The sequence below is a fragment of the Ranitomeya imitator genome, chromosome 6, assembly GCF_032444005.1.
Source record: "Ranitomeya imitator isolate aRanImi1 chromosome 6, aRanImi1.pri, whole genome shotgun sequence".
Classification (NCBI taxonomy): Eukaryota; Metazoa; Chordata; class Amphibia; order Anura; family Dendrobatidae; genus Ranitomeya; species Ranitomeya imitator.
The window spans coordinates 63,157,400-63,181,921 of NC_091287.1; the positions used below are offsets into that span (position 1 = coordinate 63,157,400).

At 43.4% G+C, this 24,522-nt stretch overlaps 1 protein-coding gene across 1 annotated transcript in view; it reads left to right on the forward strand.

Moving 5' to 3' along the window:
- Positions 1–24,522, forward strand: part of PTPRN2 (protein tyrosine phosphatase receptor type N2) — a 1,178,570-nt gene that overhangs the window by 380,760 nt on the left and 773,288 nt on the right. Inside the window, exon 9 of the mRNA XM_069729718.1 lies at positions 2,529–2,920. Within this exon, the coding sequence (XP_069585819.1) occupies positions 2,529–2,920 (392 nt within the window). The remainder of the gene's footprint in view (positions 1–2,528; positions 2,921–24,522) is intronic.

Below are 24,522 nucleotides of genomic sequence, written 5' to 3' on the forward strand. Positions count from 1 at the left end.
ATTGATGGTAAAAGTCAATGTGGTTATACTCAGTACTTACAATTTTGTTTAACTATAAAAGGGCTGTCCAAAATAGTAATTCCTTAAAGAAATTTAATGAGGATCTGAATATTTGTAATGATAAATAATAGTCATGTAGCAGAACATGAGTTTTGCTTAAATGTTGATATATATTTTGTGTAGAAATATGGTTGACAAATGTAGTGCTTGGGAAAAATGATTACAAGAGGCACACTGTGCTGTCCAACAGCTCAAAAAGGCTACCTTAAACAGACTTGGCACAAGCCACTCTGTCTGGCAGATTCCAGAGCAACTCTGATACACTTTAACCCTTATACAAGGATCTGGCTTTATAGCAGGATCTAGTGGATTGCTAACATGGTAGGGCTGCCATCCAGAAGTGCGAGTATGACGTAGGAATGGTCACCAAGCAAAGTCAAAGCTAAGAGGTTACATCAGGAACAGAATCATAAAACAAGAGGGTAGTCAACTATCAAGCCAACATTAAAGAATAAGAATAATCAGGATAATCAGGACAAAACACAGGATCACAACACAGACGTCTGAACCAGGATAGCAGAACTATTGACTGGCAGTGGGAGATGGCTCTCAAGGGTTTATACAGAACAGGCCTACCCAGTTCTGACAGCAGAAAGAAACCAAATCAACAAGATGAACCTTGTAGCTTCTGGACTAGCCAGAGCTACAAGTCCAAGGAATAAAATCAAGCATCACCCGCAACCAAGGCTGTGGAGTCGGTAAGCCAAACCTCCCACTCCAACTCTTCAATTTCCCTGACTCCGACTCCCAACTCCGACTCCCTCATACATGGTTCATGTTTGTAAGAGATAAATTTACTATAGTAAAATGGTAGCATCAGGCTTTTCACCACCATTAGGATACAATAATCAAGCTATTTACTTACCTGTTTTCCTGTCCGCTTTCCGCTTTAGCAGTTCAGAGATGAATGCAGGCATTCCTTCTCAGTGCCTCTGATCTGTAGAGGAGGATCTTTACTACTGAGCATGTACATAAATGGCAGCACAGATTTATCTCAGCTAAAAACCTAGATCCTTAGTTAAGAAATAGAACAGATGTTTATAAGACATTTCATAGCTTTCCCAAATTCTTATGAAACAAAATGTTCAGCACATCCTGCATTGAACTACTGTACCCAATTTATTATATATATTAGGAGTCTGTCTTTTTTCTACCGACTCCAACTCCGACACCACCAAAATGGACACTAAATCCGACTCTCATGCCTTAACTCCGACTCCACAGCAGAGTACACGCTGTGCTGCCATGTAGCAGTGGAAGCAGAAACCGGCAGAGATGTTACAGCTTACTTTTCTTTGTATAGCAGCCTATCAAAAATGACCGATTGCTCTCTAGATGTATTGTTTCCATATTCTCTGTATGGTCACATTATTAGACACACCTGCCCTTTCACAATTGAAGTTTATCTACATTGTAGTTAGGCATATGTACTTAGAGTGCAGCATAAAACCAAATGAGTAATGGTCAGGGAAATGATTTCTTAGCACCACCTGGGTTTTCCGATAACTGTGAATGAACTTATCTAAGCATTTTAGCTAAGTTTATCACTTTGTGACAGCTGTTTACCTTATTATTATTATTATTATTATACATTTTTATAGCGCCATTTATTCCATGGCGCTTTACATGTGAATACGGGGCAAATATAGACAAATACATTAAACATGAGCAGATAACAAGGCACACGAGTACATAAGGAGGGAGGACCCTGCCCGCGAGGGCTCACAGTCTGCAGGGGGTGGGTGAGGATACACTAGGAGAGGGAAGAGCTGGCTGTGCGGCTGTTCAGTAGGTTGAGGATCACTGCAGGCTGTAGGCTTGTCGGAAGAGATGAGTCTTCAGGTTCTTTTTGAAGGTTTCTATGGTAGGCGCAAGTCTGATGTGTTGGGGTAGAGAGTTCCAGAGTATGGGGGAAGCACGGGAGAAGTCTTGGATGCGGTTATGGGAAGAAGAGATGAGAGGGGAGTAGAGAAGGAGGTCTTGGGAGGACCGGAGGTCGCGTATTATGAAAGAACACTGTCACCAGGACAATATACCATTCCACCAGGGTCGACTAGTCATGAATTGGTTCCAGAACCATGTCAGCGAGTTATCCGTGCTTACCTGGCCCTCACAGTTTTAAGAGCATAATTCCTAGGGTATCACTGGGAAGAACTGTTTAAAGCATGTCAGTATCTTCATCCAATTAGTGGTAACGGCAAGATGCAATATTCCTGCAGAACAATTTCATCACCTACTGTTATCCATGTCATTACGAATTTCTGAAAGTCTGAAGGTCAAAGGAGGTTGAATGTGCAACGAGATGGATGTCTCTAATAAAGTGGCCATTCAGTATATTGTTTACTGTTGTTATAATACTGATCTTGCAGGTAAAATTCACATAAAAAGTATTAGACGGTGTTCTTTTCTTTACTTGTGTCATTTTAAGCACTTTTAACAAATTGTAATTATGCATACTGTGCTTGTAGGACAAAGAAATAAATGATAAAGAGGATCTTCCGGATTTCACTGTTAACTCCATATCACACGAGTTCATGGCGGAACCTTTTGACAAAGGATTTAAAAGGTTTGGTGATTTTCAATATACCTCAGATGATGATGACGATGATGATGAAAAGAAAGTTGGCAATGAGAATGTAAAAAGTGAGACATACACTAGAGAGCTGACAGCTCAGAAGAAGTCAGCTGAAGATGACACTGATTCCAAGGAGGAGATAGAGCTTCAGCACTGGGTACAGGAAAGCTATGCCCAGGATGACAGATCTTTCGAAGAAGAACCGAAGAAAATAGGACATGAAGTAGAATTGCAAGTGAAGTCTTCCAACAGTGACAAGTATGGTTACATTGTAACACAAAAGACGTAAGTGTTTTATATTGAATAATTTAATGCTCTTAATAAATACGGGTCGTAAACTCATTAAGTGTATTATAGCATATATTGGTCTGTGTACGTTTCTACATCAAGTGATATAAGATTGCTTGATTAAAAATGTAGTAGTTTTCAATAAGCTGATCCAAAAAAATAACTACGGTAGGTGACAGTTTTTATCCACAGTCTCGCTTTTTCCACTACTTTGGTATGTGTCTATTGCAATCTGTAAAGGCCCCGTCACACATAGCGAGATCGCTAGCGAGATCGCTGCTGAGTCACAAGTTTTGTGACGCAACAGCAATCTCAGTAGCGATCTCGCTATGTGTGACACGTACCAGCGATCAGGCCCATGCTGTGAGATCGCTGGTCGTGTCGGAATGGCCTGGGCCATTTTTTGATCGTTGAGGTCCCGCTGACATCGCTGAATCGGCATGTGTGACGCCGATTCAGCGATGTCTTCGCTGGTAACCAGGGTAAACATCGGGTAACTAAGCGCAGGGCCGCGCTTAGTAACCCGATGTTTACCCTGGTTACCATCGTTAAAGTAAAAAAAAACAAACGCTACATACTTACCTACCGCTGTCTGTCCCCGGCGCTCTGCTTCTCTGGTCTGGCTGTGAGCGCCGGGCAGCCGGAAAGCAGAGCGGTGACGTCACCGCTCTGCTTTCCGGCCGCTGTGCTCACAGCCAGACCAGAGAAGCAGAGCGCCGGGGACAGACAGCGATAGGTAAGTATGTAGCGTTTGTTTTTTTTTACTTTAACGATGGTAACCAGGGTAAACATCGGGTTACTAAGCGCGGCCCTGCGCTTAGTTACCCGATGTTTACCCTGGTTACCGGGGACCTCGGGATCGTTGGTCGCTGGAGAGCTGTCTGTGTGACAGCTCTCCAGCGATCAAACAGCGACGCTGCAGCGATCCGGATCATTGTCGGTATCGCTGCAGCGTCGCTATGTGTGACGGGGCCTTAAGGGCTGGGACTTAAATGCCTCCGTATCAATGGAAGATAGACCAAGTCAAATATGGAAGATAAGAGGTACAATTACTAGGCATTCAAAGAATTTAAAGTGTTTGTGCTATCTAGCAAATGGAAATAGAGTAGCCGTTCAAAGTTAGATTTATCAATAGAGATGTAATAAGTCCGAGTGTGCGATTTAGGGGATATCTAAGTAGTCAGCAGGAAGATAATCAAAGTGGGTAGTTATAAGTCACAATAGTTCACATCAAGACCATGTTAAGTAAAATCACAGTTATAACTGGTACTGACTCTGGTTTATGTAGAGCATATTGATCTCTGATTGTTTGGGTGTGGTAAGTTCATTACACTTGCCAGTGTATGTAAGAGAGGATAAGGCAGGTATTCTATGGAGAGACATTCTTTGTAGCTGCCCACCCCGCTGGCCGTAAGATGAGGATCAAATGAGACGACCTCTTCTACTAACTCAGAATTGCCCTGACAACATTGATTCTTTCTGTGTAACTCGATGACTTTAGAGTGCAAAAATAATTTTCTTCTTCCACCGGATTGGAAAAACAGTTGCATATGATGGGGTACAGGGATTCCCCATAGCAGTACCCCTGAGTTTCTATCCAGATTACATTTCAACAGATGCAAAATAGATTTTCTGCATATAATTGAATCTCCTTGAATATAACAAAACACAGTCTATTATTACTTCTAGTAAATGAATATAATTATTTTACATGTGTGCTAGTTACAGAGGATTCTGGCTCAGCCTCTCATAGATCATAGAATGTTAATTTTGCATTCTAGTGCATTCTAGTTAGTTTCAAAGGTCTATGGTGTCCCTCGTGTAGGACAAGATACTGGTCACAGCTCCATTTAGAAAGACTTAAAAAGTGTTCTTAAGGTACCGTCACACTAAGCGACGCTGCAGCGATACCGACAACGATGTCGATCGCTGCAGCGTCGCTGTTTGGTCGCTGGAGAGCTGTCACACAGACAGCTCTCCAGCGACCAACGATCCCGAGGTCCCCGGTAACCAGGGTAAACATCGGGTTACTAAGCACAGGGCCGCGCTTAGTAACCCGATGTTTACCCTGGTTACCAGCGTAAACGTTAAAAAAACAAACACTACATACTTACCTTTCGTTGTCTGTCCCCCGGCGTTGTGCTTTCCTCTGCACTGTCAGCGCCGGTCAGCCGGAAAGCAGAGCGGTGACGTCACCGCTGTGCTTTCCGGCTGGCTGGCGCTGACACAGGATGCAGGAGGAGTGCAGAGAAGCAGAGCACCGGGGACAGACAGCTGAAGGTAAGTATGTAGTGTTTGTTTTTTTAACGTTTACGCTGATAATCAGGGTAAACATTGGGTTACTAAGCGCGGCCCTGCGCTTAGTAACCCGATGTTTACCCTGGTTACCAGTTAAGACATCGCTGGATCGGTGTCACACACGCCGATCCAGCGATGTCAGCGGGAAGTCCAGCGACGAAATAAAGTTCTGGACTTTCCTCAGCGACCAACGATCTCCCAGCAGGGGCCTGATCGTTGGTCGCTGTCACACATAACGATTTCCTTAACAATATCGTTGCTACGTCACAAAAAGCAACGATATCATTAACGATATCGTTATGTGTGACGGTACCTTTACTCTTTTACTCTTAGCAAACATTGTCAGTGGAGAAGTGTCTGCTCTTGCACTGACTGCCATCTGTTAACTTAGAATGAGCAATGGCACCATCTCCTTTATGATACACGGTGGAGTTGCAGCACTTGCACATCTTTGAAGATGTAATCTAATCAAGATTACATTATCAAATGTATATTTCTGCTGTCAATCTGTAGAAAAAAGTACTGTGGTGTTATTCTGGCAGGTCCGAACTTGATGTCACCACTGATTAAGATGAGAATTTTAATGGATGTATAATAAGCCGAGCTGCCTATGAAAATTGAAATGTATCAGGGAACTAGATGTGACGGGTATGTGCTTCTACACCTTTTATTTTCATTACAAGGCCCCTGTTCTGGTTATAAACTACAAAATATACACAGCAAGGCAAGATTGGTGAACATAATATATTGCATTTGTCCCCTAATGTTAATTCATCTATACCATGACTGTTTGTCGTTGGCCGGTAACACACATCTCTGTTAAAACTAACAAGAAGAATAGAAGCTTTACACGTTCCCATCCTTACTTTTGTTTCAAAAGTGACTTTCCAGCCAGCTGCATATAAAGCAGTGTTCAAAGTTTATTATTCACTAGACGGAATGATCACACCCAAGAGACACGGGATTGAAATCCATTATTATAGTCTATGGTGTTGAAATGTCTGCATCTTTCTGCCAAGCTTCCCTAGGTTAAATGAAATGAGCCATTTTTCCATTCAGTCAGAGGTAAGAATTTCTATCAGGGATGTATCTCAAGCCGTAATGTTTAAATTGACCTTACAACACTTGGAAGGGGTGCAGCAATTTCACCAGGTAATTTTAGCACCGTTTTCCTGCATCTTGGCCTAAAATAATTTAATGACTTTTCGACTTCAGCTGGTACAATAATCAGGGGACTAAGCTTGGTATTCTTTGGGGTGATTTGCCATTTTGAGTTATTTTAGTGCTTTCCAAACCATTGAAATAGATGGCTCTTGATCTTACCATTAAGAGAGTCAAATTGATTCTTGCACTCTGAACACTACAGATTTCCATGAGAAAATATAGAAAAAAAAAGTATAAGCTATAACTGGTCACCTTGATCCTTGTTCTTTCAAACACATTTTTTTTTTTATATACAGTTTTAGTTTTTTGTATTGTGAAACCTCATTTTATTACATTTCTTCTCTTTAAACTATAAAAGAAAGAACAGAAAAGGCTAATTTCTAATATAATTAAAATAATAAATATATATAAATGATTGAAAATTGACATAAGATGTATTTTGTATTTGCACCTTCATTGTGTCCGAATTTTGTTCTTTAAATGTTGTATTGATTCGATCTATTTCTTCCATATTTGTAGCTATGTAGTCATCAGTATTTTCCACTTTCTTGTAGCTACAAATATGAATGGATTTTTCCCATCAGCTTGTTTGAAGTAACTGGCTGCAGTTATGTTTTTAGTTTGGATATATTTAAACATAGGTTGTACTGTACTAAAATAAGTAAAAAGCCAAGGGGGAGGAATACTTTCGCAAGTCACTGTATAGGAGCATGGATCACACAGTTGATGGGGAAAGAGGAATGCTATCACTTTCTCCTGCAATTCAGGTCCACTTAAAAAATAAAGACAATGGTCTCCTTAGGTCTACACAAAAAGGGGACTTTAGACAAAAATATTTAATTTGAACCTATTCCTTACAGTCTATCTATAGATTGAATTTACCTCTAGTTATATGCATTTCCCAGAGACCGTTGTTGCATTTTGGTAATGGAGCACAATAAGCGCCGTACTCTGCAGAACAGAAGTTGCATCATTTTTGGGGAACTGGTTGAAGGAAAAGTCTGCTATGTAAGGCTGACCATACACATTATATGGCTGTTGGCCGAATGATGTTTTGGTCAATCTTTTGGCTGACAGCCATCTCAGCCGTTTCTCCCATATCCAGGAACACTCATTCGGCTGAACGCTCCAGGGCTCTCAAAACACTGACTGACACGTCAGTGACTTCTCTCCAGAAGAAAAATGCGATCGGCAATCTGAAATCAGACATTCGCGATCGACAGCACCACCAACTATCAGTCAGTTGGGGCACCCATACACCTTAGACTGTCGGACGGACATTTCGATTTCGGCAGGTTCTCCTTATGTAAGTCTAATGTGTGTGGCCCTTAGTACTAGAATCAGGCTGTAGATAGCCGAAATTGAAAATTTCAACTTGTTGATATTAGTTGGGGTTTGTGGATAAGAGGTGTGGTGTCAACCGATGACACACACCCAGTGGGTTAATTATCTTTTTTTTTTGTACTATAATGTATTCTGTCACTATAGACACGTGGTCAAAATTGTTTGTACCCCTCTTTTAATGACAGAAAAACCCACAATGGTAACAAAAATAACTTAAATCTGAAAAAAGTAATAATTTATAAAAGATCTATGAAAATGAACAAATGAAAGTCAGACATTGCTTTTCAACCATGCTTTCACACAATTTAAAAAAAAAATAAAACTCATGAAATAGGCCTGGACAGAAATGATGGTACCCCTGAAAATAATGTGACAAAAGGGACATATTAAATCAAGGTGTGTCCACTAACTAGCATCACAGTTGTCTACAATCTTGAAATCAGTGAGTGAGCCTGAATATAGGGCTACAGATACTCACTGTGTTGTTTGGTGACATGGTGTATCACACTCAACATGGACCAGAGGAAGCAAAGCAAAGAGTTGTCTCAGGAGATTAGAAAGAAAATTATAGGCAAACATGATAAAGGTAAAAGTTATAAGCCATCTCCAAGCAGCTTGATGTTCCTGTGACTACAGTTGCACATATTATTTAGAAATGTAAGATCCATGAGACTGTAGCCAACCTCCGTGGACGTGGCCGCAGGAGGAAAATTGATGACAAATCAAAGAGACAGATTATACCAGGGGTATCAAACGGCATTCCTCGAGGGCTGCAAACAGGTCATGTTTTCAGGATTTCCTTGTACTGCACAGGCGATAATTTAATCACCAACTCATTATTTGTGTAGGTGATTAAATTATCACCTGTGCAGTACAAGGAAATCCTGAAAACATGACCTGTTTGCAGCCCTCGAGAAATGCAGTTTGACACCCCTGGGTTATACGAATGTTAACAAAAGAGCCCAGAAAAACTTCTAAACTGATTAAAGGTGAACTTCAAGTTCAAGGAACATCAGTGTCAGATCGCACCATCTGTTGCTGTATGAGCTAAAGTGGACTTCATGGGAGACGACCAAGGAGAACACCATTGTTGAAAAACAATCATAAAAAAGCCATACTGGAATTTGCCAAACTACATATTGACAAGCCACAAAGACAAAGCTTCTGGGAGAATGTCCTATGGACAGATGAGACAAAAATGGAACTTTTTGGCAAGTCACATCAGTTCTATGTTCACAGACGGAAAAATGAAGCACATCAAGAAAAGAACACTGTCCCTACTGTAAAACATGGAGGAGGCTCTGTTATGTTCTGGGGCTGCTTTGCTGCATCTGGCACAGGGTGTCTAGAATCTGTGCAGGGTACAATGAAATCTCAAGACTATCAAGGGATTCTAGAGAGAAATGTGCTGCCCAGTGTCTGAAAGTTTGGTCTCAGTCACAGGTCATGGGTCTTGCAACAGGATAATGACCCAAAACACACAGCTAAAAACACCCAAGAATGGCTAAGAGGAAAACATTGGACTATTCTGAAGTGGCCTTCTATGAGCCCTGACCTAAATCCTGTTGAGCATCTTTGGAAAGAGCTGAAATATGCTGTCTGGAAAAAGCAACCTTTAATAATGAGACAACTAGAGCAGTTTGCTCTTGAGGAGTCGGCCAAAATACCTGTCGAGAGGTGCAGAAGTCTCATTGACAGTTACAGGAATCATTTGATTGCAGTGATTGCCTCCAAAGGTTGTGCAACAAAATATTAAGTTAAGGGTATCATCATTTCTGTCCAGGCCTATATCATGAGTTTTATTTATTTATTTTTTTATTCTGTGGAAGCATAGTTGAAAAGCAATGTCTGACTTTCATTTGTTCATTTTCATAGATTTTTTTGTTTATTATTACTTTTGTCAGATTCAAGTTACGGTATTTCTGTGACCATTGTGGGTTTTCCTGTCATTAAACGAGGGGCACCAACAATTTTGACCACGTGTGTACACATTTACCTATACAGTGGGGCAAAAAAGTATTTAGTCAGTCAGCAATAGTGCAAGTTCCACCACTTAAAAAGATGAGAGGCGTCTGTAATTTACATCATAGGTAGACCTCAACTATGGGAGACAAACTGAGAAAAAAAAATCCAGAAAATCACATTGTCTGTTTTTTTAACATTTTATTTGCATATTATGGTGGAAAATAAGTATTTGGTCAGAAACAAAATTTCATCTCAATACTTTGTAATATATCCTTTGTTGGCAATGACAGAGGTCAAACGTTTTCTGTAAGTCTTCACAAGGTTGCCACACACTGTTGTTGGTATGTTGGCCCATTCCTCCATGCAGATCTCCTCTAGAGCAGTGATGTTTTTGGCTTTTCGCTTGGCAACACGGACTTTCAACTCCCTCCAAAGGTTTTCTATAGGGTTGAGATCTGGAGACTGGCTAGGCCACTCCAGGACCTTGAAATGCTTCTTACGAAGCCACTCCTTCGTTGCCCTGGCGGTGTGCTTTGGATCATTGTCATGTTGAAAGACCCAGCCACGTTTCATCTTCAATGCCCTTGCTGATGGAAGGAGGTTTGCACTCAAAATCTCACGATACATGGCCCCATTCATTCTTTCATGTACCCGGATCAGTCGTCCTGGCCCCTTTGCAGAGAAACAGCCCCAAAGCATGATGTTTCCACCACCATGCTTTATAGTAGGTATGGTGTTTGATGGATGCAACTCAGTATTCTTTTTCCTCCAAACACGACAAGTTGTGTTTCTACCAAACAGTTCCAGTTTGGTTTCATCAGACCATAGGACATTCTCCCAAAACTCCTCTGGATCATCCAAATGCTGTCTAGCAAACTTCAGACGGGCCCGGACATGTACTGGCTTAAGCAGTGGGACACGTCTGGCACTGCAGGATCTGAGTCCATGGTGGCGTAGTGTGTTACTTATGGTAGGCCTTGTTACATTGGTCCCAGCTCTCTGCAGTTCATTCACTAGGTCCCCCCGCGTGGTTCTGGGATTTTTGCTCACCGTTCTTGTGATCATTCTGACCCCACGGGGTGGGATTTTGCGTGGAGCCCCAGATCGAGGGAGATTATCAGTGGTCTTGTATGTCTTCCATTTTCTAATTATTGCTCCCACTGTTGATTTCTTCACTCCAAGCTGGTTGGCTATTGCAGATTCAGTCTTCCCAGCCTGGTGCAGGGCTACAATTTTGTTTCTGGTGTCCTTTGACAGCTCTTTGGTCTTCACCATAGTGGAGTTTGGAGTCAGACTGTTTGAGGGTGTGCACAGGTGTCTTTTTATACTGATAACAAGTTTAAACAGGTGCCATTACTACAGGTAATGAGTGGAGGAAAGAGGAGACTCTTAAAGAAGAAGTTACAGGTCTGTGAGAGCCAGAAATCTTGATTGTTTGTTTCTGACCAAATACTTATTTTCCACCATAATAAGCAAATAAAATGTTAAAAAAACAGACAATGTGATTTTCTGGATTTTTTTTTCTCAGTTTGTCTCCCATAGTTGAGGTCTACCTATGATGTAAATTACAGACGCCTCTCATCTTTTTAAGTGGTGGAACTTGCACTATTGCTGACTGACTAAATACTTTTTTGCCCCACTGTATGTCACCATTTGGAGAGATACAGGGGGATACAGGGAACAATTGTTCCAATTGTATTTATTGAACCATTGCTTTATGTTATCTTATGATGAAAAGTTGAATGTTCTATACCCAAATGAAAATGGATTTTTGGTCTTTAGATAGTAAGGACACATATACTGTATAACGCTATTATCAAACCCACAGTGGGAATCGCAATTTGTGATTAGCAGAGTAGACGCATCCTGCTGTATGAAATAAATTGTAAAGTTTCATAATGGCATTTTTCTGGTAACTAGCACCGAAACATTGTCTTGCAATTAATTTGGTAAATAAAATGTAAAAATGATTTGCCATGCTTAATGCATTTCAGTGTACTATTTATTAAAGTGTTTTTGGCTGATAAATAATTTTGTTCAACTTTCTGCACAAGTAAACTCCATAAACTAGCTGAAGAGCCCGGCGTTGCGTTGTTAGTTGAGGGGGAGTTGGAGTATGTGGTGGAGAAGATTTTGGATTCTCGTGTTTCGAGACGGAAACTCCAGTACCTGGTCAAGTGGAAGGGTTATGGTCAGGAAGATAATTCCTGGGTTTTTGCCTCTGATGTTCATGCTGCTGATCTGGTTCGTGCCTTTCATTTGGCTCATCCTGGTCGGCCTGGGGGCTCTGGTGAGGGTTCGGTGACCCCTCCTCAAGGGGGGGTACTGTTGTGAATTCTGTTGTCGGGCTCCCTCCTGTGGTCATGAATGGTACTTCGGCTGGTTCTGTCCATGGACTTCCTCTGGTGGGTGTTTCTGAGTTTCACAGGTGACGAGGTTAATTCATTAGCTGCTGCTCTATTTAACTCCACTTAGATCTTTGCTCCATGCCACCTGTCAATGTTCCAGTATTGGTCTAGTTCACTCCTGGATCGTTCTTGTGACCTGTCTTCCCATCAGAAGCTAAGTTCCAGCTTGTATTTCTTTGGTTTGCTATTTTTCTGTCCAGCTTGCTATTTAATTTGTTGTCTTGCTTGCTGGAAGCTCTGGGACGCAGAGGGAGCGCCTCCGCACCGTGAGTCGGTGCGGAGGGTCTTTTTGCGCCCTCTGCGTGGTCTTTTTCTAGGTTTTTGTGCTGACCGCAAAGTAACCTTTCCTATCCTCGGTCTGTTCAGTAAGTCGGGCCTCATTTTGCTAAATCTATTTCATCTCTGTGTTTGTATTTTCATCTTTACTCACAGTCATTATATGTGGGGGGGCTGCCTTTTCCTTTGGGGAATTTCTCTGAGGCGAGGTAGGCTTTATTTTTCTATCTTCAGGGCTAGCTAGTTTCTTAGGCTGTGCCGAGTTGCATAGGGAGCGTTAGGCGCAATCCACGGCTATTTCTAGTGTGTGTGATAGGTTTAGGGATTGCGGTCAGCAGAGTTCCCACGTCCCAGAGCTCGTCCTTTATTATCAGTAACTATCAGGTCATTCCGTGTGCTCTTAACCACCAGGTTCATTATTATCCTGACCACCAGGTCATAACAAATTCCCCTATAGATGGAAATAGGAATACTATCTTGCCTCAGAGCAGAACCCCAAAGAATAGGCAGCCCCCCACAAATAATGACTGTGAGTAGTAGAGGAAAAGACACACGCAGGCAGGATTTAGCAAATGAGGCCACACTAGCTAAATAGGAAAGAATAGGACAGGATACTAAGCGGTCAGTATTAAAAATCCTTCCAAAAAAATCCACAGCAGAAAATACAAAAACTCCACCATCTAACTAAAGATGTGGAGTGTATATCTGCAACTCCAGAGAATCCAACAAGACTGAGAAAACACTGACACAGTCTAAGCTGGACAAGAGAAAAACAAATGAATAGCACAGAATACAAGCACACTGCATGTGTGCCACAGAAAAAGAAACAGACACTTATCTTTTGCTGAATTGGCAGCTAAGCAGGAGAAGCCAGAAAGTGATCCAACACTTCACAAGAAACATTGACAACTGGCAAGGACTAATGAGTCCTGCAAACCTAAATACCCCAGTCAGATTTGCCATCAGCAGACACACCTGTCCAGAACTGCAGGCCAGGGACAACTGCATTACCACCTACAGCCACCGGAGGGAGCCCAAAAGCAGAATTCACAACCGTACCCCCCCTTGAGGAGGGGTCACGGAACCCTCACCAGAGCCCCCAGGCCGATCAGGATGAGCCAGATGAAAAGCACGAACCAAATCAGCTGCATGGACATCAGAGGCAAAAACCCAAGAATTATCCTCCTGGCCATAACCTTTCCATTTGACAAGGTACTGAAGCTTCCGCCTCGAAAAACGGGAATCCAAAATCTTCTCAACAACATATTCCAACTCCCCATCAACCAACACAGGGGCCGGAGGATCAACAGAGGGAACAACGGGCTCCACATATTTCCGCAAGATCTATGGAAGACATTATGGATAGCAAAAGAGGCTGGAAGCGCCAATCGAAAAGACACCGGATTAATAATCTCAGAAATCTTATAAGGACCAATAAACCGAGGCTTAAACTTAGGGGTAGAAACCTTCATAGGAACATGACGGGAAGACAACCAGAACAGATCCCCAACCCGAAGCCGGGAACCAACACACCGACGACGGTTAGCAAAACGTTGAGCCTCCTCCTGAGACAACAACAAATTGTCCACCACATGAACCCAAATCTGCTGCAACCTGTCAACCACAGAATCCACACCAGGACAGTCAGAAGGCTCAACCTGCCCAGAAGAAAAACGAGGATGAAAACCAAAATTACAAAAGAAAGGCGAAACCAAAGTAGCCGAACTAGCCCGATTATTAAGGGCAAACTCGGCCAATGGCAAGAAGGCCACCCAATCATCCTGATCAGCAGACACAAAGCATCTCAAATAAGTCTCCAAAGTCTGATTAGTTCGCTCGGTCTGGCCATTTGTCTGAGGATGAAATGCAGAAGAAAAAGACAAATCAATGCCCAGCTTAGCACAAAAGGCCCGCCAAAACCTCAAAACAAACTGGGAACCTCTGTCGGACACAATATTTTCCGGAATACCATGCAAATGAACCACATGCTGAAAAAACAACAGAACCAAATCAGAAGAGGAAGGCAATTTAGGCAAAGGCACCAAATGAACCATCTCAGAGAACCGGTCACAAACAACCCAGATAACAGACATCCTCTGGGAGACCGGAAGATCAGAAATAAAATCCATCGAAATATGCGTCCAGGGCCTCTCAGGGACTGGCAATGGCAAAAGCAACCCACTAGCACGGGAACAACAAGGCTTGGCCCGCGCACAAGTCCCACAGGACTGCACAAAAGAACGCACATCACGCGACAAAGAAGGCCACCAAAAGGACCTACCAACCAAGTCTCTGGTACCAAAAATGCCATGATGACCAGCCAACACAGAACAGTGAACCTCAGAAATCACTCTACTAGTCCATCTGTCAGGAACAAACAGTTTCCCCACAGGACAGCGGTCAGGTTTGTCAGCCTGAAACTCCTGAAGAACCCGTCGTAAATCAGGGGAAATGGCAGAGAGGACCACCCCCTCTTTCAGAATACCGATCGGCTCTAAGACCTCAGGAGAATCAGGCAAAAAGCTCCTAGAGAGGGCATCAGCCTTAATATTCTTAGAACCCGGAAGGTACGAGACCACAAAATCAAAACGGGAAAAAAACAAGGCTCATCGAGCTTGTCTAGGATTCAGCCGTTTGGCAGACTCGAGGTAAATCAGATTCTTATGATCGGTCAAGACCACAATACGGTGCTTAGCTCCCTCAAGCCAATGTCACCACTCCTCAAACGCCCACTTCATAGCCAACAACTCCCGATTGCCGACATCATAATTGCGTTCAGCAGGCGAAAACTTACGGGAAAAGAAGGCACACGGTTTCATTAAGGAACCAACAGGATCCCTCTGAGACAAAACGGCCCCTGCCCCAATCTCAGAAGCGTCAACCTCAACTTGAAATGGAAGAGAAACATCCGGTTGGCGCAACACCGGAGCAGAATTAAATCGACGTTTAAGCTCCTGAAAGGCAGAGACAGCCGCAGAGGACCAATTCGCCACATCAGCGCCTTTCTTCGTCAAATCGGTCAAGGGTTTAACCATGCTGGAAAAATTAGCAATGAAACGGCGATAAAAATTAGCAAAACTCAAAAATTTCTGAAGACTCTTCACGGATGTGGGCTGAATCCAATCATGAATGGCCTGAACCTTAACCGGATCCATCTCTATAGACGAGGGAGAAAAAATGAAGCCCAAAAAAGAAATCTTCTGCACCCCAAAGAGACACTTAGACCCTTTCACAAACAAAGCATTGTCACGAAGGATCTGAAATACCATCCTGACCTGCTGCACATGAGACTCCCAATCATCGGAAAAAATCAAAATATCGTCCAAATATACAATCAAGAATTTATCAAGATAAGTCCGGAAGATATCATGCATGAATGACTGAAAAACAGATGAAGCATTAGAGAGTCCGAATGGCATCACAAGGTATTCAAAATGGCCTTCGGGCGTGTTAAACGCAGTTTTCCATTCATCACCCTGCTTAATACGAACAAGATTATATGCCCCCCGAAGGTCAATCTTCGTAAACCAACTAGCTCCCTTAATCCTAGCAAATAAATCGGAAAGCAAAGGTAAAGGGTATTTAAACTTGACCGTGATCTTATTCAAGAGGCGATAATCAATACAGGGTCTCAAGGAACCATCTTTTTTTGCAACAAAAAAGAACCCCGCTCCCAACGGTGAAGAAGATGGTCGAATATGCCCTTTCTCCAAAGACTCCTTAATATAGCTTCGCATGGCGGTATGTTCAGGCACAGACAGGTTGAAAAGTCGACCCTTAGGAAACTTACAGCCTGGAATTAAGTCAATAGCACAATCGCAGTCCCTGTGCGGTGGAAGGAAACTGGACTTGGGCTCATCGAATACATCCTGAAAATCAGACAAAAACTCTGGAATTTCAGAAGAGGAAGAAGAGGAGATTGACATCAAAGGAACATCATTATGAACCCCCTGACAACCCCAACTAGTCACAGACATGGACTTCCAATCCAATACAGGATTATGTACCTGCAACCACGGAAAACCCAGCACGATAGCATCATGCAAATTATGCAACACCAGAAATCGACAATCTTCCTGATGGGCTGGCGCCATGCGCATGGTCACCTGTGTCCAAAACTGGGGCTTATTTTTAGCCAAGGGTATAGCATCAATGCCCCTTAAAGGAATAGGGTTCTGCAAAGGCTGCAAGGGAAAACCACAACGTTTGGCAAACTCAAAGTCCATTAAGTTCAAGGCGGCGCCTGAATCCACAAACGCCATGACAGAAAATGATGACAATGAGCAGATCAGGGACACAGATAACAAAAATTTAGGTTGTACAGTACTGATGGTAATTGAACTGGTGATCCTCTTTGTTTGCTTAGGGCAGACAAAAATGACATGAGAAGCGTCGCCACAATAATAATACAACCTATTCTGACGTCTGAAACCTTGTCGTTCCGTTCTAGACAGAATCCTATCACACTGCATTAGCTCAGGAATTTGCTCTGAGGATAACGCCACAGCGCGCACAGTTCTGCGCTCCCGCAAGCGCCGGTCAATCTGAATGGCCAGAGACATAGAATCACTCAGACCGGAAGGCGTGGGAAACCCCACCATAACATCTTTAACGGATTCAGAAAGACCCTTTCTGAAAATTGCAGCCAAAGCATCATTATTCCATTTAGTCAACACCGACCATTTTCTGAATTTCTGACAATACAATTTTACCGCCTCTTGGCCCTGAGACAGGGCCAACAAGGTCTTCTCAGCTTGATCCACAGAATTAGGTTCATCATATAACAATCCCAAAGCCTGAAAAAAGGAGTCTACATCAAACAAAGCCGGATTTCCAGATTCCAGGGAAAATGCCCAATCCTGCGGGTCGCCACGCAGCAGGGAGATGACGATTTTAACCTGCTGAATGGAATCACCGGAGGATCGAGGTCTCAAAGCAAAAAACAGTTTACAGTTGTTTTTAAAACTCAGAAATTTGGACTTGTCACCAAAAAACAAATCAGGAGTAGGAATCTTCGTTTCTAAAACATGAGTTTGAACAATAAAATCAGAAATACCCTGTACCCTAGCAGCACGCTGGTCTACACGAGAAGCTAATTCCTGAACATTCATGCTAGCACAAGGCTCTTCAGCCACCCAGAGATAAAGAGGGAGGAGAAGACAAAATAGGCTGAAGAAAAAAAAATGGCTCAAGACCTTTCTTCCCTTCTTCTGAGATGCATTTAACTCATTATTGGCCAGTTGTACTGTTATGATCCGGTGACCTTGGAGCAGCATGAAAACTTTCCCTGGAGTAGGTGGTAACTATACAGACCGCAAACCCTGATCTTAACACCGCAACTAGAAGTAGCCGTGGAGGAATACTATCTTGCCTCAGAGCAGAACCCCAAAGAATAGGCAGCCCCCCACAAATAATGACTGTGAGTAGTAGAGGAAAAGACACACGCAGGCAGGAAACAGGATTTAGCAAATGAGGCCACACTAGCTAAATAGGAAAGAATAGGACAGGATACTAAGCAGTCAGTATTAAAAATCCTTCCAAAAAAATCCACAGCAGAAAATACAAAAACTCCACCATCTAACTAAAGATGTGGAGTGTATATCTGCAACTCCAGAGAATCCAACAAGACTGAGAAAACACTGACACAGTCTTAGGCTACTTTCACACTAGCGTTAACTGCAATCCACCGCAATGCGTCGTTGTGCAGAAAAAAACGCATCCTGCAAAAGTGCTTGCAGGATGCGTTTTTTCCCCATAGACTTGTATTGATGATGCATTGCGACGGATTGCCACACGTCGCATCCGTCGTGCGACGGATGCGTTGTGCTTCTGCGGACCGTCGGGAGCAAGAAACGCTACATGTAACGTTTTTTGCTCCTGACGGACCGCTTTTTCTGACCGCGCATGCGCGGCCGGAACTCCGTCCCCACCTCCCCGCACCTTACAATGGGGCAGCGGATGCACCGGAGAAATGCATCCGCTGCCTCCGTTGTGCAATGCGTTAAACGCTAGCGTCGAAATCTCTCCCCGACGCATTGCGACGGGGAGATTCCGACGCTAGTGTGAAAGTAGCCTAAGCTGGACAAGAGAAAAACAAATGAATAGCACAGAATACAAGCACACTGCATGTGTGCCACAGAAAAAGAAACAGACACTTATCTTTTGCTGAATTGGCAGCTAAGCAGGAGAAGCCAGAAAGTGATCCAACACTTCACAAGAAACATTGACAACTGGCAAGGACTAATGAGTCCTGCAAACCTAAATACCCCAGTCAGATTTGCAATCAGCAGATACACCTGTCCAGAACTGCAGGCCAGGGACAACTGCATTACCACCTACAGCCACCGGAGGGAGCCCAAAAGCAGAATTCACAACAATCTCCCTTGAATATAGTATATACCAGTGTGTCATCTCCTCCTGTATATATTATATACCTGTGTGTCATCTCCTCCTGTATATAGTATATACCTGTGTGTCATCTCCTCATGTATATAGTATATACCTGTGTGTCATCTCCCCTGTATATAGTATATACCTGTGTGTCATCTCACCTGTATATAGTATATATCTGTATGTCATCTCCTGTATTAGACCTCGGTCACGTGTTATTTGGTCAGTATTTTTACCTCAGTATTTGTAAGCTAAATTGGCAGCCTGATAAATCCCCAGCCAACAGGAAGCCCTCCCCCCGGCAGTATATATTAGCTCACACATACACATAATAGACAGGTCATGTGACTGACAGCTGCCGTATTTTCTATATGGTACATTTGTTGCTCTTATAGTTTGTCTGCTTATTAATCAGATTTTTATTTTTGAAGGATTATACCAGACTTGTGTGTGTTTTAGGGCGAGTTTCATGTGTTAAGTTGCGTGTGTTGAGTTGCGTGTGGCGACATGCATGTAGCGACTTTTTGTGTGTTGAGTTGCATGTGACAGGTTAGTGTAGCAAATTGTGTGCAGCAAATTTTGCGCATCGCGAGTTTTGCGCGTGGTGAGTTTTATGTGGTGCGTTTTGAATATGTGCAAGTTTTGTGTGAGGCAACTTATGCATGTGGAGTATATTATATTATTATACATGAGGAGTATATTATGCTATATAGAGGACTGAGCAGTGTATTTTAATATATGGAGGACTATAGGGAGTGTATTATACTATATGGAGGACTGTGGTGCACATTATAATATATGGGGGACTATGGGGTGAATTTAACTAAACAAGTAAAATGCTGCATATTTGCTGGAACAAAAATCATTCTTCCCAGCAGCACATCGCCGATGTAAACTGTAGATATGCTGCTGATAACATGATACTGTGTGGTGATCTGCTAGTGATCTATTAGTGATCGTTCTGTCCCATCATTATTCCTCAGCTGGTGGAAAGAGGCCGGGAAACAAGCTTTGAACAACTTCAGTATTGTCGGTCAAACTCACGCATGTAAATACAGCCGAAATGCTTTTGTGTGATGTGCAATATGTTAGCTTTGGGGCCTCATTTTAAACTTTGTCTAGGGCCCCACTTTGCCTAAAACCGGCCCTGCCTACAAGTGTACAAAGATATTATACAGTCACCATGTGACGAGTGGGCCTGTGTAACTTCAAATGCCAGGGCTGAATTTTAGTCCCAGTCCGGCCCTGCCAGTGGCACAAGAGTAGTAGCGTCCCAAATACCAGTAATGGCTGGTGAAGGAGAAATTTGTCTCTGGAGGTCATCTCTGACGGCCATGGTTCCATAGAGTTTTCAGCATAATACCATGAAATGGGAAAGCGAATATTTGATCTCAAGCTCTAAGTATTTTATAAATGTCATGATCCCTTTGAGGATGTTTGGAGTCAGAGGACATGTTACTATACTTTATAAGCCATATTTTTTTCTTCTTTGAATTAGAAATAGCCATAAAGCACTAATGCGGCTCTGATACCTTAAGACTCCAAATATGCACTTCAATTAAGACAATAGGCAGGATTCCAGAGGGTGCCTTAATTACTTTTCACGTAAATATCAATTTCAATTTGTAAGTAATTTCTATGAAAAAAAAAAATTCTATAAATTACATACCATTAGTGTTGAGCGATACCGTCCGATACTTGAAAGTATCGGTATCGGATAGTATCGGCCGATACCCGAAAAATATCGGATATCGCCGATACCGATATCCGATACCAATACAAGTCAATGGGACATCAAGTATCGGAAGGTATTCTCATGGTTCCCAGGGTCTGAAGGAGAGGAAACTCTCCTTCAGGCCCTGGGATCCATAGGGATGTGTAAAATAAAGAATTAAAATAAAAAATATTGATATATTTACCTCTCCGGCGGCCCCTGAACTCAGCGCGTGTAACCGGCAGGCTTCGTTGTTCAAAATCAGCGCTTTTAGGACCTGAGAATCACGTCCCGGCTTCTGATTGGTCGCGGGCCGCCCATGTGACCGCCACGCGACCAATCACAAGCCGCGACGTCACCGCAAGCTATTAACGCGCTCATTTTTAAAAATGAGCGCGTTAATGGCTTTCAAAGACGTAGCGGCTTGTGATTGGTCGCGGCCACGCGACCAATCACAAGCCGCGACGTCACCGCAAGCTATTAACGCGCTCATTTTTAAAAATGAGCGCGTTAATGGCTTTCAAAGACGTAGCGGCTTGTGATTGGTCGCGGCCACGCGACCAATCACAAGCCGCGACGTCACCGCAAGCTATTAACGCGCTCATTTTTAAAAATGAGCGCGTTAATGGCTTTCAAAGACGTAGCGGCTTGTGATTGGTCGTTTGGCGGTCACATGGGCGGCCCGCGACCAATCAGAAGCTGGGACGTGATTCTCAGGTCCTAAAAGCGCTGATTTTGAACAACGAAGCCTGCCGGTTACCCGCGCTGAGTCCAGGGGCCGCCGGAGAGGTAAATATATCAATATTTTTAATTTTAATTCTTTATTTTACACATCTCTATGTATCCGATACCGATACCCGATACCACAAAAGTATCGGATCTCGGTATCGGAATTCCGATACCGCAAGTATCGGCCGATACCCGATACTTGCGGTATCGGAATGCTCAACACTACATACCATACAATTGTTGTAAGAAGCAGGTGAAAACACTCTATTCTATACTTGACAACATTTTAATTTCCAGGGATTACAATTAAAAAAAGAGGAAATTTTGATCTTAAAAAAATCTAATTTTTCATTTCAGTTGTAAACTTTTATTTACCGTATTTATTTTTTAAATACAAGTAAAATGTCTCCACGTTAAGAATTTCCACTAATTTACAATGTGTACACAATAATGTATCTCAATGTCCGTTGCCGCATTCTTGCTTTTTATGAGTCTACGTTGTTTGTGCACATTGGCTAATCCTATATCTAATTTGTATGAAAGTATCATGTAACCTGATCAGTTTAGCTTGTCACCTCTTATTTCTTGCTAAGTCTGTGCAGCAGACAGGGAAATAGGGGCGTATTTTGATGTGAATTCCATATGACACATCTAGATCTTCTCTTCTCTAATAGCCCTGGAGAGTTAATTCCCTTCCATTCTTCTCCGTTACTACATTAAAGAAGCCTTTCTAAATTTTAGTAATCTTTGTTGACCTTCTCAGGTGAGTACCTGAAATTGATTGTTGCGCAGTGTCACCTGAGTTGTAATTAGATCAGACTTGAATCTATGTGGAGTTAAGACATGTATTCATCCCATCCACCAAAGGACAAAGAGCAACACTGGTGGCATGAAAACATATGACAACCACTAAATATGTTAAAGGCCCCTTCACATTTAGCGACGCTGCAGCGATACCGACAACGATCCGGATCGCTGCAGCGTCGCTGTTTGGTCGCTGGAGAGCTGTCGCACAGACAGCTCTCCAGCGACCAACGATGCCGGTAACCAGGGTAAACATCGGGTAACTAAGCGCAGGGCCGCGCTTAGTAACCCGATGTTTACCCTGGTTACCATGCTAAAAGTAAAAAAAAAAAAACACTAGATACTTACCTACAGCCGTCTGTCCTCCAGCGCTGCGCTCTGCTTCTCTGCTCTCCTCTTGTACTGTCTGGGAGCCGGAAAGCAGAGCGGTGACGTCACCGCTCTGCTTTCCGGCTCACAGCCAGTACAGGAGGAGTGCAGAGCACAGCGCTGGAGGACAGGCAGCGGTAGGTAAGTATGTAGTGTTTGTTTTTTTTTACTTTTAGCATGGTAACCAGGGTAAACATCGGGTTACTAAGCGCGGCCCTGCGCTTAGTTACCCGATGTTTACCCTGGTTACCAGTGAAGACATCGCTGGATCGGTGTCACACACGCCGATCCAGCGATGTCAGCAGGGAGTCCAGCGACGAAATAAAGTTCTGGACTTTATTCAGCGACCAACGATCTCCCAGCAGGGGCCTGATCGTTGGTCGCTGTCACATATAACGATTTCATTAACGATATCGTTGCTACGTCACAAATAGCAACGATATCGTTAACAATATCGTTATGTGTGAAGGTACCTTAACACTAGAAAACCATGTTAAGCTTCATCTATCTGGTTTGGTGTACTGTAAATTGTCACATTCAGACGAAGCACACACTACATTTGTCACGCTGATGGGTGTGCACCAGGGAGAGCCTGGAAGGGCATAACTAAGTGACCATCTGGTTCTTCACTAGAGACCATGATGGTGTGGTTAGACTTGAGCCACAGATACCACTCCAGGACAGACCCTGGCACCGCAGCAGCTGACCCCTAGGGGACAGGAACGAAGGTCGAGACTCGAAGTAGCCTATAAAACAGGAACAGGATCACAGCCAGAACAGATATTGGAGCTGGTCCAGACGTAGCTGATTCAGGACCATAGGACTGGCTAAGGGTTGAGGGAGAAAAGTATGGCAGGATCAGGCAGGATGGACTCAGGGTATAGGTACAGGTTCAGACAGGATGGTAGCAGTTGTAAGTACTGGTTCAGACCAGGCAGGTTCAGGAAGTCAGAACTAGTCTAAGTTCTGGGTAACGGGAACAGGGACCTGACAATGGACTTAGCTTGCAGACTAACTAAATACTAATGTTGCTCAGACACCTTCCAACAGGTGAAGGTGCTTTAAGTACTAAGTGCCTCCCAGCCATTGCATGCACGCACCCTAAGCACACTGCCAGGAGACATTCATGGCTTGTGTAGGGCCTGGCACACAGGAAGCATTGCGAGACCCAGAACAGAGAATGTAGCTGGGCAGTCATGGTGGTGAGTGTGTTGGCATCTTTGTCAAGAGGATGGAAAAGCAGCATGGAGGGATGCCGACATTGCAGCAACCAGAAATGGTTTGATGGTTCCCACAGTGTCTTCAGTCTTAATCGCTTAAAAAAGTGATTCAGATGTACTGCCCCTGATGGAGCATTCAAATGGACTTTGTACAAAAAGAAAAAAAAGAGCATGAACCGCACATCCCAAAATCATACGTTGATCTAAAGCCGCTAGGCAAAAATTTATATACTGAACATGAGGTTTTCAGTTTAACATTCTGATCAGACTGTATGAAGCCCACTGCCACTTCACGGCAAACCTTGTAGTGGGTCCTACCGCCCTAACGGAGCAGAGCCATGCGGCGACCACCGCCACAGCAGCCATGCACCAGCAGGGCGGACGGCCTGTTGCCCCACAGCACCCATGCTGCGAGACTGAGCCCCCATGACTCCAGACTGCGCCGCCCCACCAGCACAAAGCCACAGCAACAATGGCCGCCACACAGCACCAACACCAAAATGAAAGGAGCATTGAAACTCACCTTCTTCCAGCTCTTCAGTGAGAGCCAAAATGGGCTAGACCCCTTACTTTGCAGTCTCCTGCTAATTAAAATCACCTGTGCCAAATGGGAGGAGTGCTGGTCCAAGAAAGAGACAAGAACATGCTTTGTACAAAAAAAAAAAGAGCATGAATCGCACATCCCAAAATCATACGTTGATCTAAAGCCGCTAGGCAAAAATTTATATACAGTAGGGGTGTTGCCCATTTTAGCTCCCACTGAAGAGCTGGAGGAAGGTGATTTTCAGTGCTCCTTTCATTTTGGTGTTGGTGCTGTGTGGCGGCATTGTTGCTGTGGCTTTGTGCTGGTGGGGCGGTGCGGTCTGGAGTCATGGGGACTCAGTCTTGCATCATGGGTGCTGTGGGGCAACAGGCCGT